This window comes from Cadophora gregata (genome assembly GCF_030347475.1).
Source record: "Cadophora gregata isolate MNR1 chromosome Unknown scaffold_1, whole genome shotgun sequence".
Taxonomy (NCBI): domain Eukaryota; kingdom Fungi; phylum Ascomycota; class Leotiomycetes; order Helotiales; family Ploettnerulaceae; genus Cadophora; species Cadophora gregata.
Window position 1 is genome coordinate 2,922,790 of NW_026695924.1, and position 16,979 is coordinate 2,939,768.

General features: G+C 47.9%; 5 protein-coding genes across 6 annotated transcripts; 3 read left to right on the plus strand and 2 right to left on the minus strand.

Moving 5' to 3' along the window:
• The first annotated feature begins 510 nt into the window (after window positions 1-510).
• On the plus strand, window positions 511-6,226 carry ONS95_000931 (uncharacterized protein). The gene is made up of 3 exons (XM_058494109.1): window positions 511-4,135; window positions 4,187-5,277; window positions 5,326-6,226. The coding sequence occupies exons 1-3, from the start codon at window positions 3,365-3,367 to the stop codon at window positions 6,062-6,064; spliced, it is 2,601 nt and encodes an 866-aa protein (XP_058364312.1). The 5' UTR covers window positions 511-3,364; the 3' UTR covers window positions 6,065-6,226.
• A 1,539-nt stretch (window positions 6,227-7,765) lies between these two features.
• Window positions 7,766-10,458, plus strand: ONS95_000932 (uncharacterized protein). 2 transcript variants are annotated; one of them, XM_058494110.1, is made up of 4 exons: window positions 7,766-8,519; window positions 8,563-9,148; window positions 9,225-9,734; window positions 9,866-10,458. In XM_058494110.1, the coding sequence occupies exons 2-4, from the start codon at window positions 8,924-8,926 to the stop codon at window positions 10,361-10,363; spliced, it is 1,233 nt and encodes a 410-aa protein (XP_058364313.1). In that variant the 5' UTR covers window positions 7,766-8,519; window positions 8,563-8,923; the 3' UTR covers window positions 10,364-10,458. The 2 variants fall into 2 exon arrangements, with proteins under 2 accessions (XP_058364313.1, XP_058364314.1); XM_058494111.1 differs by having other exon boundaries at window positions 8,563-9,734; window positions 9,866-10,433.
• On the minus strand, window positions 10,459-11,863 carry RPB5 (DNA-directed RNA polymerases II 24 kDa polypeptide (RNA polymerase II subunit 5)). Its single transcript, XM_058494112.1, has 2 exons — window positions 11,447-11,863; window positions 10,459-11,377 (listed from the first exon to the last, which is right to left on the minus strand). Exons 1-2 carry the CDS (start codon window positions 11,638-11,640, stop codon window positions 10,867-10,869), a joined length of 705 nt encoding a protein of 234 aa, XP_058364315.1. The 5' UTR covers window positions 11,641-11,863; the 3' UTR covers window positions 10,459-10,866.
• Window positions 11,864-12,021: 158 nt separating this feature from the next.
• Window positions 12,022-14,763, plus strand: ONS95_000934 (uncharacterized protein). Its single transcript, XM_058494113.1, has 4 exons — window positions 12,022-12,149; window positions 12,202-12,415; window positions 12,501-13,664; window positions 13,718-14,763. The coding sequence occupies exons 2-4, from the start codon at window positions 12,272-12,274 to the stop codon at window positions 13,946-13,948; spliced, it is 1,539 nt and encodes a 512-aa protein (XP_058364316.1). The 5' UTR covers window positions 12,022-12,149; window positions 12,202-12,271; the 3' UTR covers window positions 13,949-14,763.
• On the minus strand, window positions 14,764-16,104 carry ONS95_000935 (uncharacterized protein). Its single transcript, XM_058494114.1, has 2 exons — window positions 15,667-16,104; window positions 14,764-15,513 (listed from the first exon to the last, which is right to left on the minus strand). Exons 1-2 carry the CDS (start codon window positions 15,870-15,872, stop codon window positions 14,958-14,960), a joined length of 762 nt encoding a protein of 253 aa, XP_058364317.1. The 5' UTR covers window positions 15,873-16,104; the 3' UTR covers window positions 14,764-14,957.
• Window positions 16,105-16,979: the final 875 nt, after the last annotated feature.

A 16,979-nucleotide genomic window follows, 5' to 3' on the forward strand; every position in this document is an offset into this window, starting at 1 on the left:
TTTGGCCCGGAACGATTTTTTGCCTTACTAAACCTACCTGCCGCAGTGCCCCGTACTACTGCACGACCTTTTAATACTCTTATAACCTTTATAGAATATGAAAATAGTATTTAAAACATAGCGGATCTTTCTATTAAGTCAGAATTAGTATTAGAGGTATAGCTATAAAGCTAGAGATAAGTACTTAAGAGAAGGATATAATACTACTAGTATAGACTTAAGTGATACCGCTGAGGGTACGCTAAGTACCTAAGTTATTAAATTATCTAGGTAGCTTCAGTTAAATACTACGTAATAATAATATCACAGAAAGACTTTAAAGTTTTAGAAATAATAGAATAGTATATAAATATTAGTTTATAATATAAAAATAGCCTTACGCCTATATAGATATAGGATAATTTACCTCAGTAAGCGCTAGTAGGTAGTGTGCAGCTGATTTTAGAAGTTTAGTAAGGCAAAAATCGTTCCGGGCCAAACCTCTCTTAACTAACACCATATCAATCGCTACCTATCTGACATCCCTGAATCCAAACCAAGACGGCAATCAAGCGAATCATGTGTATGTGTTGAAATCAGTAAATCGAAATCGTCGAGTAGTGGATCTGAGAGGAACCATGAGGCGATCGCTGGCCAAACTCTTGCTTTGGAAATACATGTAGACATTTCCGCTGAACAGAACACTTGACTATTTATTGTACGACCCGCAGAAGCCTTCTTCCAGATTGAACAAAAATCATTAAAACCTAATCTACTCGTACTGTTCAGTACCGAACAACAAAGAAAATACTTAATCTGCTGAAGTATATCAACTATAGTTGCTTCAAATGGTGGCAATGCTAGAAACCTAACGATCTAATTTACCGCAACATATCTCCTAGCTAACTCACAAGATCGCTCACTTCCTTGTAGTTCAGCTGGCTCGTAATTGTCGCTGAGTATTTGAAAGTAGTAGGTATCAGTTGGGAGAACTATAATACTCCCTTCGGAAGAAAATCCATAACAGACCGAGTTACGTATGGAGATAGGAGGACAGCAATACAGAATGACAGTTCATAGGATTAGACTGCAGTTGAATTAGAGATGTTACAGTGTCGCATCAGCCCCGGAGAGGACCACCAGGACAAACTCGAGCGGTGCCAAGTTGTTGACGAGCTTCAAAGACCGTACGGGGAGTCTAGTTAGGTCACCGTCTAGGGATTTTGATGAAAGAACGTGTGATCATAGGACGGAGATGTGCTAGTCTTGACCAAAATGGCGACATAGGTGCCTGTTGAGCAACAACGTGTGTTACGATGTTATCCGTACGCTTCCATTAAAAGTGCCTCATAATCGTGCTCTTCGAAATTCTTGCGATATAAAAGTCCCCAGAGACACGTTGGAGCTCTTGAGTGGTACCCTGTAATGCAAAGAACCCGTACTGAGAGAATCTGGAGGCGGCGACTTAAAAAGGAGGAATCGAATCTGCGTCCACGTACCATCAATTAACATGGAACCTCGAATGGTGTATGAAAATTGCTACAGCGCGCCGCTCGTGCAGAAGTGGTTGGTAGAAGGTGTGATATAAGATAAGATCACGAAATGGCCCTTGATAGCATTCCCTGAGAGAATATTCGAAACACAATATAGAACTAGTGTCGAGTGTAGCGGTTCTTGCAATATCTAGCCTCGTATATCTAGATCGGATCCTGGCCTGGTAGCCCTGGAGACTCTGTATGAAGTCATAATGATTGAAGTTCTCGATCTGCCGCAATGAAAGGCAGCGGTATCTTTGGTGCTCCAACGATTTCCAAGGATCTATCCTTCATGCTGATATAGCGAGTAGCCGAGTAGCTGCAATCATGACTGTGGCATTAATACATTGTAGATTATCCTTATGGGTTCAATCTCCTTTATCATATCGTTTCCATAATCTTGCACAATACATTGCGAATCGACCCATATATAACGTAGCGCAAGAGCTCGGGTTACCCAAATGGCGTCCTGGATTGTTATCAGAAGGCGGAATCCATCTCGTTGCGATGGATCTTGAAACAAAGCTGTTTTAGTTGTGAAAAGGCTGGAGGCTGCCCGCAATAACCCAGAGCTGCATACTGGCCGCGGCTCCTTGAAATCCCGAGGTGCAAAAAAAGTCTTCCGGGATCGTCGTCTCAGCCAACGACAATGAATTGATGAGGGAGGGAATCCAGCGTAGATCTACGAGGGAGACCAGAGCCACGACTTTCTAGGCATCCAGCCAACTCCTTATTGATAGTCTCAAGTAGAGATCTACTTATGAGCTTGCACATGGGTGCTGTCTAGCACACACAAAAGCGGTAATAACTGTTATTAGGAGAAAGGAAGCTATTCGTCGAATAGTTAAGTGACTCTTACACATTACCAATGACAGCCGTAGTCCTCGTCCTCTGCTGTAAGTAATCGTACCTGATAGCCCTCGATACTTGGCTCTGGGAATAAAATGGTTTATTCGACTTCTACATGTCCAGCTAACAATGACATCGATGAGAATGGATATATGACGAACTGAAGTCTCTACGGCATCCAGATCACGTTGTTAATATAAGACTTTTGACCTTGGCGATGCTCGATAATAACAGAAATCCTTGCGCGACTGTTGTCGGCCACGGACGGCTTTGCAGATGGGAAAGCCACAGGCCAGATAAAGGCTCTTGAATCCAGACTCTGGGGGCTGGGTTCAGGCTGGTGACGCCCTCTGGTGAGCTCTGCTAACGCTGCATGCCTGATAAGCCACTTGGGTAACGGGGCTCCTTCCAGGAAAGCAGGTCACCGGCTGAGTGTTTTCCACTCGACAGAACAGAGTCACCTCGAAACCAAGACCAAGACCAAGGGCACGTACTGTAGATGTGAAGGAGGAGATGGGCGCTTGCTTCATTATTGCAGCATTATTGGGTTGGTCCCTTTTCTGTGGTCTGCCAACCTGGCTAAAGCTTGCGGCCCACGCCGGGATGGTCAAAGCGAAAGCCAAAATCGCGTTGTGTCGCGTGTTTGCCGCGCGCGACAGCCAGAACCTCCAATTGTTCTTCCCAACACCATGGCAACTTCACCAACACAGCGCAGCACAACATCCACTCACCAACGCACCGTATTTTGGAGACAACCCAGCTTCTCCCATAATCCCATAACCACAGGACTCCGCAAATACGAACCTTATAGACAGAATGGCAAGATTTCTGCAGTAACCCGTGTCTACAACCGTCAACGCGTCCACCAGAGGCCGAAACGCCCACCAGAACCACAAACAATAGAGAGGCTACAACACAACAGGACTGCAAAGTGCATACACAGGCTTGAGCAAATTCTAGAGGCCTAGCATGCTTGCAGACGCGTCCGGTGTGCAATAGCTATGTATCTGCCACGCTCCCTCATCTCGAAACTTTACCTCCATCTTCAAAAGACACATCATCCTCTCTCCCCACCAGTTCTCATCCTTGTTGCGCTTGAGCCAGATGCGCTTTGCGGTTGCCGAATCCTCACCCAGCTTCTGAAACGGGACTACATACCACATAAGATACAGCCAATCGCAGGCTATGGTGACTTGGAGAAGGCTGGCAAGAATGTCATTCAACCAATGATGGAAAGCAATGGTGGCAGCGGAGGTATAGTAATCTGCCTGGGAGTGGGAGGATTGGTTGATCTGGGTGGTCTGTTGGGCATTGATGGTGAGGAAGCAGAGAGCAGCTACGGTGGTGTGGAGGTCTGGGTCATTGATTCACGTCGACCATGGAATTTGGGGAACGTTTTCGGGGGACACCCCCCACAGGCACAAATAGAGGAAGAAGGAGAACCAGTGGACCTACCCCGCCTTGGAATCGATGGAGGGAAGATTCTACGCAACTACAAGCCTGGTAAAGGAGGAATAGTGGTCTTTGATGATGGTGACATTGAAGAGGATTTAGCAAGCGAAAGAGATGCGTATCTTGCACTGGTTGAAATGCCAGAGGTTGAAGATGACGACGAATACCTTAGCGGAAGCGATGCAGAAGCCGAGGATGATGAAAATCCACCAGCAGTCTCGCAGCCGGGCCAAAAACGAAAGTCGTGGACGGATCGAGATGACGAGGACGAGAGTAGTGATGAGGAGGATAGACCACGGCAGCGGAGAAGAAGTAATTCGGTAGGTCTTCCTCCGACCCTTGCTCGCTCGCATTTCTAATGTTCATCACAGTCAAGTCCGATTGCAGATCCACCAACCTGGCCTCGCCAGCGTAGCTTACTTTCACTTGATGGACCTGCAGCTTTGACTTCGAGTGTGGGCTCGCGTTCCGTCTCTCCAATACCTGGGCAGCCTCTGGTAGCTCTCTCGGCACGAGTTTTACGGCGTCGTTTAATGAAGATGCGTCGCAAGCACGAGTTGGTACTTCAGAAATACTACTCTCTAGGTTCATCGTACTCTGAGCCGATTTCCTCCATGATGTACTCTTTGGCTTCGGAACTTGGACGAGAAGACAACGATCTGTTGTGGATGAGTATTGTTGGGGTCACTTCGATGGAGCTGTATGGGCGTTCAGCCGTGGGTGTTGCAATTACAACGCAAAAGATATTCGCGTCACCAAATGGCTGGCTCGGCACACGAGGATCACGAATACGACAGCTGCTAAGGGACGAAGTTCGACGTCTGAATCCTCCCGAGATTTCTGATACAACTTTCAACTCGAATCGGAACACACCAGAGAACAGCGGTATTATTCCGACAACCGCTCGAAGTCCGACAGATACCAGTATTCGATTATCCCCGGAACCAAAATTTCTCTTAATCCGACACTGGAGTCTTTATGATAGCATGTTACACTCTCCATACCTCTCAGCGCGGCTGCATATCTGGTCAGAAAACGGTAGGAAGCGACTGCACAAGCTTCTCGCTAAGATGGGCGTTAGCCTCGTTCAATGTAAACAGAGTTACACCCATATGGATATGGAACTGAAGAGAGGTCTCCGAGGCAAGCTACTGAAGTACTCAGAAATGTATGGGCTTGATGACTTAGTCCCATCAGCTGACACTGATGGAAGAGACCATGGCGGAAACAAAGAAGGCTGGGGCTTCGTGAGAAGCTGGGGATGGCGGGCGACATTAAGCGCCCAAGACGTTGGTGTTGTCGTTGGAGCTTTGCTTGAGGTTGGGAAAAAGGCAGTTGGAAATCTCGAAAGCGGCAGTAATGATCGAGGAAGAGATGTCAAAGAGACTTCTGACGAGGATGGGACCGAGCAAGGCGAAGAATGGGTTGGTAGATTCTGGGATGCTTACGATGCCTTAGAAAAGTGAGTTTTAGCCTCGATTTCGCGTTATACCTTTCTGACAGCCAGTAGAATCGAGGAACTCAAAGCAGCTCTTCCGACTGCGCAGCTTCTCCATCGTGCCATCCTGCGCACTGGAACAGGAATCATTGAGAAAAAACAGATCAGGCATCTTAGAGCTTTTCGAATGTGTGTGGTACGAGAAGGTCCAGATGTCTTGCTATTCACACATCCTGCTGCATTGACGAAGCTTGCCCTTTGGGTGGGTGAGGCCATCGCTGAGCAAGAAAAAGAGACAAAAGGCAAGCTGGGTCATGGTGGACGAGGAACACCGCTTGTTGTCGCTAGCTACAACGAGAAACGGAATGTGTATCTCGTAGTTGGTGCCGCTGGAGCTGGAGGTGGTGGAATGGGATTTGGCGACAAAAAAGCGGCAAAAGAACGAAAGGAGAAGCGGGATGCTAAACTTGCAGCTCTAGAACTAAAGAAAAACAACAAGGAGAAGGTGCGCGAACAGAAGAGAGAGGCTCGTCGTTTGGCCCTAGGTGACGATGAAGACGAGGAAGACGTAACAGAGTCAGAAGGATCCGACTCTTCAGATGACGAGTCGGACGAGGAAGAAGGCGAGAAGTCCCAAGTCCGTGGATTTGGAAGGAACAAATTCGGTAACGCATTTCAAGAAGTCGTCGAAGAAACCAGTGCGAGAGTACGCATTGATAGTTTTGAGCATTGTGTGGTGGAAGTGAGGAAAGAGGATCTCACCGGCTTTTTGGAGAGCCTAAGTACAAAGACATTGGTCGGGGGTGAGTGAGGGGAGGTATGTTATATGACTCTGGGGGTGCGGTTGGATGTTGCTAGGCGTTGGCTGCGGGGAGTAACGGCGGGTCTAGAGTAAACCTTTGCTTGTTGATATTGAATAAAAGGAATACGATGATGCACGAAGTCCTTGACTCTTGACTTGTTATGCAGTGGACAGCGCTTGAGCGGGTTACTGAAGCTGCAAATCACGTGCGCTCTCAGGCGTTCCTCCTCGCTTGATGACAGGGCAATCGGTGTTACAAATAAGTGGCCGATTGAGGCACGTACAGAACAACAAAATCAACTTCTTCAGGGCACCACTTCTCAACGTATAGTATTTAAAAAGAGAAGTCCTTTTCATAAGGTCTTTAAAAATACTTCTGAAAAGATTTTATCAATTAATATTGTATTCTTTTCTCTTAAGTTGCGATAAAAACAGCGCATTCATTACAGTGTCGCGTCCTGCCTTGATCGGCCACTTATTTCTAACACCGATAGCAGGGCTTCCTTTTAAGTTACCTAGGTACCTAGGTAGGTATTCTCCCCTTGAAAATGTGTATGCAATTGAGGGAACAATTAGCGAAAATCACTACCTATCTACTTTAAAGGAAAGATGCGGCCGAGACCAAGGGACAATACAGCGCTAAGTTAACAGTAACTGCACCCCCTCGCTTGATAGTCGGTAGACTCTCAGTAGACTCTCTATTGAGAACCCCTTAAAAGGTTGACGAGCGCTACCTAGACAGCCGTGCAACTATCCACTTAGTGAAGCGCTGTATTGTCACTGGGTTTTGGCCTCATTTCGCCTCTAAGGTAGGTAAGGGGATAAAACCAACGCTCGTGATCTTACCTTAGAGGAAAAGGCAGGAGTAGATGAACCATTCTATGACGGGTCTAAGATGATTCCCCACGAGAACAGTTCTTACTGAAGACACGTTCCTAAGATCACCCTAGGACAGTTTCTTTACTTGTCTAGGGACGGTGCTAGACGATATGCATATGCCCTTAACGAACTAGGGGACAGAAGTCCGTGCTTTAGGCTTAAACAGCTTAAAATCTGTATTTAAAAGATTAATAAGTTTAAATAGAAAAATCTTAGGTAACAGAATTAATTAGTATATGATAAAGTATTATTATTGTTAAAAAGAATTACTTCGTATTATTTGTTATAAAGTTATAGGACTATAAAAATAGGCTAAATTGTTGAAAGAGTAGTGTTCCTCACTCAAGCGATCCAGCCTATATTGCACGGACTTCTGTCCCCAAACTGCCATTCGGAACCCCCAACTTTTTTACAGGGCCTAAAATTAGCGCACGTGCCCTGTACCTAGTACTTGCAACCATGAGCATTTTAGCGCCTCGCTTCAGCAGCACTGCCCTGCAAAAGTGTGTTTCTGGCATTTAAGGGGATAGTTGCCTGGTTGCCTTATCCCAAGCTGAAATCTCGTAATCCGATTATTGCCCTTCAACTAGGTGCCTTTGATTCTAGCCCGCACGTTGACCTTGCAAACTGAACTTCCCTAAATCGATCGATTTAGATACTCTTAAGAACTGAAAGTAAGAGTTGATCTTATAGTAAAGTACTAAGTGTTCAGGTAAAGTGAAGAGGATTTAGGTTTAATTTCCTTTTTAAGAAGGACCAAAGGGGCTCTTACCTTATAAATAGAGATAAGAACTGTTCCTGAGAAAATAACTGTTTTAAGACAACCCAAGGAACGTTCTGGTTATTTGAAAAAGGAAAACTTCTCAGAGAGGTGACTATCCCCTCTAAGGTAGTGACAAAACTACCTAGGTAGGTAGGTAGGAGGCTAGCAAGTGATTCATTTGGCTTCCCGTAACCCCGCATCCCCGGCACTACCTGCGGCAAGCGACTATTCTTCAGTACAACAGTTCTATTAGATAGCTGGTTTGTCCAAGTCGCAAGGGCTGGCATGTTAAGTATGAGCGCTTGGTAGAAGCTTCTCAGATGTGACATATTCCCGTTCCTCCTCCCTTTCCCTCTGTGTGCTCCCATCTCATCTAATCGTCGGCGTAGCCCCCCCAGAGACCCACACTACCACCAACCCCCCCTCTGGTAGTCGGTGGAATAGTTTAGTCGCGTGGATTAGTTTAGTCGCGTGGATTAGTTTAGTCGCGTACGCGTATTTCTGAGCTATAGGCGTATATCTGAGTTCAGTTGAAATTGGCCTGAGCTCGACTTTGTCCCACCTTAAATGTTCTATAAGAGATTTGTATGGCGGGTAAGCGTCTAAACTATTCCACGCGACTAAACTATTCCACCGACTACCAGAGGGGGGGGGTTGGTGGTAGTGTGGGTCTCTGGGGGGGCTACGCCGACGATTATTCTGTCGGTCCATTTGACTGGCCAACTCTCCATCCTCAACTGTCTCATTTGTACTCCTAACATTGCAGGGTTTATTTGATTCAATCCACAATGCCATTCAAAAGTTCACAACCGGACATCGACGGTTTGTTGCATCCCCACTCCAAGACCATTCTAACACTCTCCAGTACCTATCAATATCACCACTTGGACATGGCTCTTCAATTCTCCCGCCTCACCTTTAAAATCCGAGTCAGAATCCACAATCGCCGGATTTAGCAATGTCATAATCCAAGAACGCGTTCCTTACATAGACGTTAAAGCTCACACAACGAATCTCTCCACAGCCCTCGTCAGGCACCACGGGCTCCAGAAAGGCGATGTAGTCGCTCTATTCTCGCCAAATACCATTTGGTATCCCGTGGCCATGCTTTCTGTGAACAGAGTTGGTGGCATTATTTCTGGGGCCAGTCCAGCTTACAATGTCGAAGAAATGTCTTATGCGCTGAAGACTGCCAAGGTGAAATTCTTAATGACCGTCCTGGAAGCATGAATGTTGCTGCAAAGGCTGCCGAGGCCGCAAGAATTAGCAAGTCGAGGATCGTTCTTCTTGAAGGCGAGTTGAAAGGGTACAAGACAATTCAGGAATTGATCGAATGGGGAATGAAAGAGAAGCAGCAGGTCATGGAGTACAAATTGAAAGACGGGGAGAAGAATGGTGATTTGTGTGGGTTTCTGAGCTTTTCTAGTGGAACAACCGGACTACCGAAAGCTGTGAGTGGTATTTTATATTGGCCAGATCTTTGTTTCGAATCTTCTCGGAGTTTTTAAGAGGTTGAACAATCGCCAGGTCATGATATCTCACCAAAATGTAATCGCTCAATGTCTTCAAATACGCCAAATCACACCCGATTCACACAAAAAGATCCTCGCTGTGCTGCCAGTATTTCACATCACCGGTCTAGTCCATACACTCCACCTCCCGATACTAATCAATGCTGAAGTCTACATGCTCCCGTACTTCACAATGGAAAGTATGCTATCCACAGTCAGCAAATACAGAATCAAAGGACCCCTATTAGTCCCACCGATTCTCATCAGACTTGTCCACGATCCCATAGTTAGTGACTATGATTTAACCTGCGTCGAGCGATTCTCATTCCCTGGCACAGGTTTCAAACAAGGCTACGGCATGACCGAATCATGCTCGTGCATTACGGCTCACCCGCCCGAGAAATACGATTACAAGTACACACATCGCGTCGGGACAATTTGTGCCTCCACCTTGATCAAAATCGTGGATGAGGATGGCAAGGAACTTGGTACTGGACAGGCCGGCGAGATACTGGCCAAAGGACCAGTACGTACACGCAAGCCCGTTTTCTTCTACATGTAACTTTCTCGGAAGTGGGATTCTCCTGAGCCATATTTGTCTTGTCGCTGTCATAAACCAATGCATACAGCCAAGTACTGACCCCATTTTGCTCATAGCAAACCGCACTAGGCTATCTGGGAAACGAGAAGGCGACGAGGGAGACGTTTGATGAGGAGGGGTATCTATATACGGGTGATCAGGCGGTATTTGATGATGAGGGCATGGTCACCATTACCGACCGCATCAAGGAAATGATCAAAGTGAAGGGCATTGGAGTTGCGCCTGCCGAATTGGAAGATCTACTTCTGGGCCATGACAATGTAGGGGATTGCGCGGTGCTGGGTACTGCTGATGAATATAGCGGAGAGAAGCCAAAGGCGTATATTGTGAGGAAGAATGGTGTTAAGAGCAGTGAAGAGAAGGTTGGAAGACAGATCTTGAGTTATGTTAGGGAGAAGAAGGTTAGATATAAATGGTTAGAGGAGGTGGAATTCATTGCAGAGATTCCAAAGAGTGCCAGTGGCAAGATTTTAAGAAGGTTGCTGAGAGATAGGGAGAGGGGAGGGCAGGATAGAGGGGTCGTTGTGAGGGATGAGGCGAAGGCGAAGCTGTAGGCGGTTGCGAGCCGTATGATGTTTGATGGAATGTTTGCTAAGACTGCCTGTGTATAGCACCTTAGCGAGAAATGTCAAAATTTGTTTAATGTGATGTCTTGTGACTTTCGAACTCGCTTTCACTGCTCCAAGTGAGGCAAGGAAGGGTGACTCGGTAGAGATGGACTATAAAATTTGCAGGTCTCCTACATGAAGCGGTGGGTCAAAGCAAGTGGTCTAATTGTGCTTCACTCCGAACGCTCATGGAGGCCTGAGTCACATCTCAATTCACTTGTCTTGTCTCTCTGATGGCTCGGATTTCTCTCCATTTGCTGGGCAGATAAGCCAAGACCTATTGGATAAATGCCGAACTCTTGGTACAAGCTTGCTGGTTGATTGTTATTCGTGCGGTACGTGTCCTTCCATAACGCCCTTAATGCATTTTCTATTACAATCAAGACTCCGAAAACGCCATCCAACCATCTCTCAGACCCTGATAACCTTGCCTCCAAAGCCCCAAGTACCTAAACACATAGTCTGTAACTGGCATAGCGTCCTGCAGTTTCTGACTTCCGAATGATCTTCACCACTTGCCCTCGTCTCAAGCCATAGTATCGCGCAACTGGGTCGCCCAGCTGGATTCTTGGCAGCTGTGTATCCTTCAGGCGATATCTCAACAAGAGTGCCGTCTTCTCTTTCTTGCTCAACAGCACATGCTTAGGTACCAGCTCATGATGGGTGATGTTAACCAAAAGATCCGTCTCAACGAAACACTCGATTCTGGTCTCGCTTGCAACGGCAGGAATGATCTTGAGAGCGGCTGGGGTGATGTTGACATTGGTAATGAGGATACCGGTAGCAAAGTTGTTAGCAGAGCAATGCTGGGCAAAGGTACGCATTTGCTTGATTCCTACGCTAGTATCTGGCAGGAACTCGACCCAAATGGTTCCAATGTCTGAACCTTCACCATTGTCATTTTCATAACGGGTCATCATGACGTCGCTGGGACGGGCAGAAAAGTTCATTGCTTTGCGACTGCATATCTACATCAGTACAATATGCCCTGTATGCTGAGCGGTGGAAGCAACAACTGAAGTAGCTTACTTGACGCTGCCATCCTGGCTAGTGTATTGGCTCTTGAAGTCGTCAAAGGAGATTTTGACCTCTTCATCTGACAACTCGTAGCCCCGATCCTGCACCATCTCATGGACTGTCCGCCATGCGCGCCAGAGGCGAGCAGCTTCTCGCTCTCCAAGCTCGCGCTGCTTCCTTTGACGGTCTTCATCGCGCTCGTCCATTGTAACAGTGTACTGAAACCGTTGCTGTAGAGAAGAGGCCAGGTCGGTAATGGAGGGTATCAAAACTTGCAGTCGCTGTACTGTTTTGGGCAGAGCAGAGAGCTGCGATCGTGATGGCAGGCTCGAACAAAGCGGAGGTTCAAGCTGAAGTAGAAGTCGAAGTCAAGAGCCGCGCTCAGCAAGTCTGGTCTGGTAATTGTTCTAGCTTAGGTTCAAGTTCGCGTTCAGTCAGGAAAAGTATTCTAGGGCCGACAGATTTTCCGACGGTGTCCGGTAAAAACCAATCCAGCTCCGCCCCGCCCCGCTACTTGGCCCATGCTCTTTCTTCGAATGCCTAGTCCCTTTCCCCTTCCCTTCCCTTTTATTTAGTAAATCTGTTCTCAGATCAACTCGAGTCTCTTCCCCCAGTACCTATACATTCATCCATTCCATTCCGTTTCGCACCAAGGTATTCGTTTACTCTTGTGCCTGAGACTCTACTGCACATAAGAGGCAATTGAGCTCCTCCTGTGTGTGTCTCCTCTTCTGCTTGCACATCCTCTTTGCCAATACCATTAGCAGTATCAGTACCAGTACCAGTACCAATACCTCACCTTCTCCCTCGTCTCCTCACTGCATAACTATCGAAGCAATGGCAGACGTCGCAACGCCTTCGGGTGCAGCCATGTTTGATGCTGGTGCTGTCCACAAGAAGCCCGAGAAGCCTGATGAGGAGGCTTACAAGGCAAGCCTCAAGAAGGCTGAGAAGGAGCATGCCGACGCGATGACAAAATTGGTAGGTCAAGTCTTGACGCTGCTGTTAAGGGGCTCCACTCTACGGTAACTTGTACAGATGCATTCTATACTAACAAAATCCACAGAACGCTATCAAGGCCAAGCTTGACGTCGCAAAGCCTACTTCGAAAGATTCTCCCGCTGCTAAGCACCGTGCTGACCTCCTTGCCCAATTGAAGGAAATTCGAGAAAAGCAAGGTGCTGGAAAGGCTGGCCGCAACAAGATCTTTGACGACATTAAGAACGAGGACAATAAATTGAAGGAGCTTATTGCCCAGCAAAAAGTAGCTCGCAGCAGAGTCTCGTATAAGAATGTCGATGAGCTGGATCGCGAGATTGATCGATTGGAGAAGCAGGTCAATGGCGGAATGATGAAACTTGTGGATGAGAAGAAGGCTTTGGCTGAGGTTTCGAACTTACGCAAGCAGCGTAAAGGTTTTGCGGGCTTTGATGATGCTCAAAAGCAAATTGACGAGAAGAAGGCCCACCTCAAGAAGCTCCGCGATACACTTGATGACCCCGAGTCCAAGGCTCTTAGTGAGAAGTACAACAAGATCCAGAGCGAACTGGACGCCATCAAAGCCGAGCAAGATGAGGCCTACAAGGGAATCAACAGCCTTCGTGACGAACGAAAAAAACTTCAGGATGAACAGCAAGCCAAGTTCACCGCGATCAAGAAGATCAAGGATGATTACTACCAAACGAACCGCGCAATCCAGAAGTACGAGTACGAGGCACGACAAAAGGCTAGGGAGCGCAAGAAAGCTGAGAACGAGAAGTACCAGCAAGAAAAGCGCAAAGATCGTGCCCAGCAAATGCTTGCCGAGGCCAGCGACAAAGCCTACCTCGACGAAATTCGCCGCGCCGAGTCTCTCCTTAGATTCCTCGACCCATCATACTCCGCTGAGAAAGCACCATTGCAAGCACCTTCGCAATTCACTGCGACTGCTCAAAGAAAAGTCGACGATGCCGGTATCAAGGGCTTCAAGGTCATCAAGAAAGACGAAGAAGACTACTTCGCAGGCACTGGAGGCAAGAAGGGCAAGAAGAACAGGAAGGCCGCTGCTGCGACTGGCGATGCCCCTCCGGCATCAACTGGAAAGTACAGCTGCCCTCCAGCTGTCATGGAAGACTGTGCTTCCATGGGGATTGAGCCACCCATGAGCCCTGCCGAAATACCCGAGGTTCGAGAAAAGGTTAAGGCTAAGCTGGAATTCTGGAAGTCTGACCAAGAGTCTCAGACCAAGAAGGTAATTTCATTTTCTCTCCTCTTGTGACAGGACGTGACTAATACTCTTTGCAGAACATTGCCAAGGCTCAAAAGGAGGTTGAGCGTCTTGATGCTGAGGAGGCTGCAGCATTCGCACCTGGTAGCCCCAGTACAGCACTGCCCCACGCCAATGGAGAGACCAAGGCTACTGCCTCAGTTGATGAAGGTGGATCAGTCGCCAACGAGATCGCCCTTGTCCAAGGAGCCGTCTCGGATGTAATTGCGGACTTGAAGGGCGCCTCGGTCGAGGAGAAGGCACAATAGAACCATCCATCTGTCGCCATTTCTCTCCGTATCTTTAAACCATCTTCATGTATGGCAATGTAAAGATCGGGTCGGTTACCGAGCTTTTCTCCTTTAATTTTCTACCCTTCACATACTTCTAAAAATAGCTCACGGAATAGGGTGAAAAGTTCATGAACAGGTTTTGCATCTTGCTGGAAGAAATGATAGGAGAAGATTTCTCACTTTGTAATTTAGGCGCGGCTGGATGCGAAAAGCATTCACTGAGCGATGACCAGGGCTCCATTCTCTCTACAGATAAGGTGTTGTGTTTGGATTCACATTTCAGCATGCATGCATCTGTTGGCGCCGGACTTAATTCATGATTGATAAACTCGCATCCCTGTTGTCTTCAATAACTCGTCCTTACTTGGCTTCCTTCACCATTCGTATTAGGTCTTCCCAAGGGGAGCCCCCAATCGAAAAGGTTGTGCTGACCAATTCGTTCAGGGAAAGCTTCGACAGATGTGAGCTCAATACGGAATATAGGCAATTGCAAAGTAGTTTAGATCGACATTTCCACGGGCTTGTGAGTGACAATGGCCTTGGTACAGGACGATGGGTAAATTGCTGTAGACTACCGACCTAGTGGCTGTCCAATGACTCTACTGTATATATATCAGGACGACACCGAGACCATGATCAGAGGAGCTTTCCTGGGGAAAATGGACCTGGGAGTCGAAGTAAGGTTGAGAGAATGTTGTCTCGTTTCTGAACGGAGAAAGGATCCGTCCGGAACGCCTACGCTGCAAGTGGTCACTACACTTAGTTCTTTTGTTGAGAAGGAGGACAAGGAAACTCGTAATTTCGTTAATATTATCCATGACCTCCCTTCTGCATTACCTCATGTCTGAAGAATGTCCAGTCCTTTCTTGACGCAAGTCGCTGATGATGCCCCGCGTAGAGATGTCCTCCAGCCTTCCATTCCATTCAAGTTATTGGATTCGCGGCTGCTTTCCACTGCACAGCATCACTCCTCCGCCGACTTGGCTCAGAATCCTGGCTGAACGTAATTAAAGCCTCCCATTGGTGGAGCATACATCGCCCCTTGCCTGACCCTTTCTCTGTCCCGTCCCCCAACAGCAGTCGGTGGAGCAGGGACTCGCAGAACCCTTTCCCTCTCTTCAATCAAGTCCCTCTCACCTCTACTCCTCCTCCGTCTCCGTCTCTCCTCAACCTCACTCGGCTCTCTTAACCTGACTTTCCTCTCCCTCTCGCGCCCGACACCCACGCCTCCCATAGCACTTAGTGGGGGGTCTCGAATCCCAGGCTCATCGTCACTTGGTAGATTGAGATCCACCAGCCCAAAGAAATATTCCAGCACTTCCGGATACCGCTGCACGGATGCCTTCCAGTCTTCGTCTATCCCTCGCTTAAGCTCTGCGTCTGCAGCAGCTATTTCGGATGGATGTGGTCGTGCTCGGTAGTAGTATGCTGCTCTTTCAGTGACACGGTGGATGGTTTGGGCGTGTTGATCTTTGCGCCGAGTGGTGAGCATGCTGAAGTAGGACAGGATGTAATCTTGAGCATGTCCGCGAACCCAGGCGCTGCGGAAGTCAATTGGTGAGTGCCATCGGGCAACTAGTAGATATATGTGTGGGTGTATATATTATATATATAAATATATATATTATATATACATATCGATATTGAAGTCGGCTTGGTTGAAGTAGGGCATTCACAGGGAGAAATCAACATACCGGATATCACTGAATACACTCGTCATCATTCTCTGTTCGGCCTGTCGCACAGCGAGGTCTAAGCCCTTCGCTTCACATTCGCATTGGGCGAGCGCAGGCTGGCTGCAAATAGCACAGTCGGGATCCATGATCTTGACTGGCTTTTTGGTCCTGCTATGCTTGATTAACATGACTTCAGGACGTAGATGGGATGGCATCTCTCTCATCCATGGACTAGTCGAGATATATCACTGGGTGTGGGGTAAAGTAGTGCAAGGCGAGGGAGACAGGATAGTCCTCCCGGGTGGGTATCAACCACGCCAAAGAGAGGCAAAGGAAGAGCTTCCTTTTGTACATGGACTGTAAATGACAGATGCTCATTGGAGAAGCGCATGATACGGGCGAATGAGCGGTAAGTCAGGTCATGAGCAGAAAAGCGGTGATAAGGAGGGAGGGTGTGGGAGCGAGAGGAAACACCCACCTTCTGTTGTCTCGGTCTCGGTCTCGGTCTCGTTACCTCGATCACGTTTCGCTTTCTACCTGTCGCTTTCCCTCGAGCCTCTAGGTTGGTACAGTATCTTGTCGTCCAGCAACGTCAACGCGTAAAGTCGACGCAGCGCAGCGCAGCGCAGCGCAGCACAGCTTTCTGTTTAGCAGATCTCCGATGGCAAAACTAGCATGGACAGCACAGCTTACACAACACCTAACACACAGCACACAGCACACAGCACACACAAAGAGGGCCAGGCCAAGTCCACTTGACTTGACTCGACTGGAGTTTTCGGGCGTGGAGTCGAGTAGAGTAGAGGGACACTCGACAAGAGCTAGCAGCAAGCAGCTCTCTGCTTGCGGCTAGGGACGGTACAACAGTGGCTCAGGAAGCAAGAATGAAGGCATTCGCAGCGCTGATAAAAGTTCATAGCAATCTGTCAACGTCAACAGCAATGTCATGTTGCCGGCTTTTGGCGTGTTGTGTAGGTAAGGTAAGGTAAGGTAGGGTAGGGTACCTTCGGTAGCTTAGGCAGTGTCGGGTTCCGTTGTGTCAGGTCGTTTTCGTTTTAAAGTGGAGGCTTCGCAAATAGCAGACTCGCGCTGTGCGGCACTGTGTCGTGGCTCGACTCGAGACTGCTGGACTGGACATCGCGTGCACGAGTCCGCTGCAGCGCCAGAGCAAAGTGCTCGAATCAGGAAACCTACCTAAACCTGGTTGGAGGGAGACAGAGGAGAAAGGATGGTGGCCAATGACGAGACGTGGAGGGGGATGGGGGCTGCAGCATTCCATTAACCTTAAGGTACCTTAGGTTCATGCCCGTGTGCTAGCAGTGCGTGCAGTG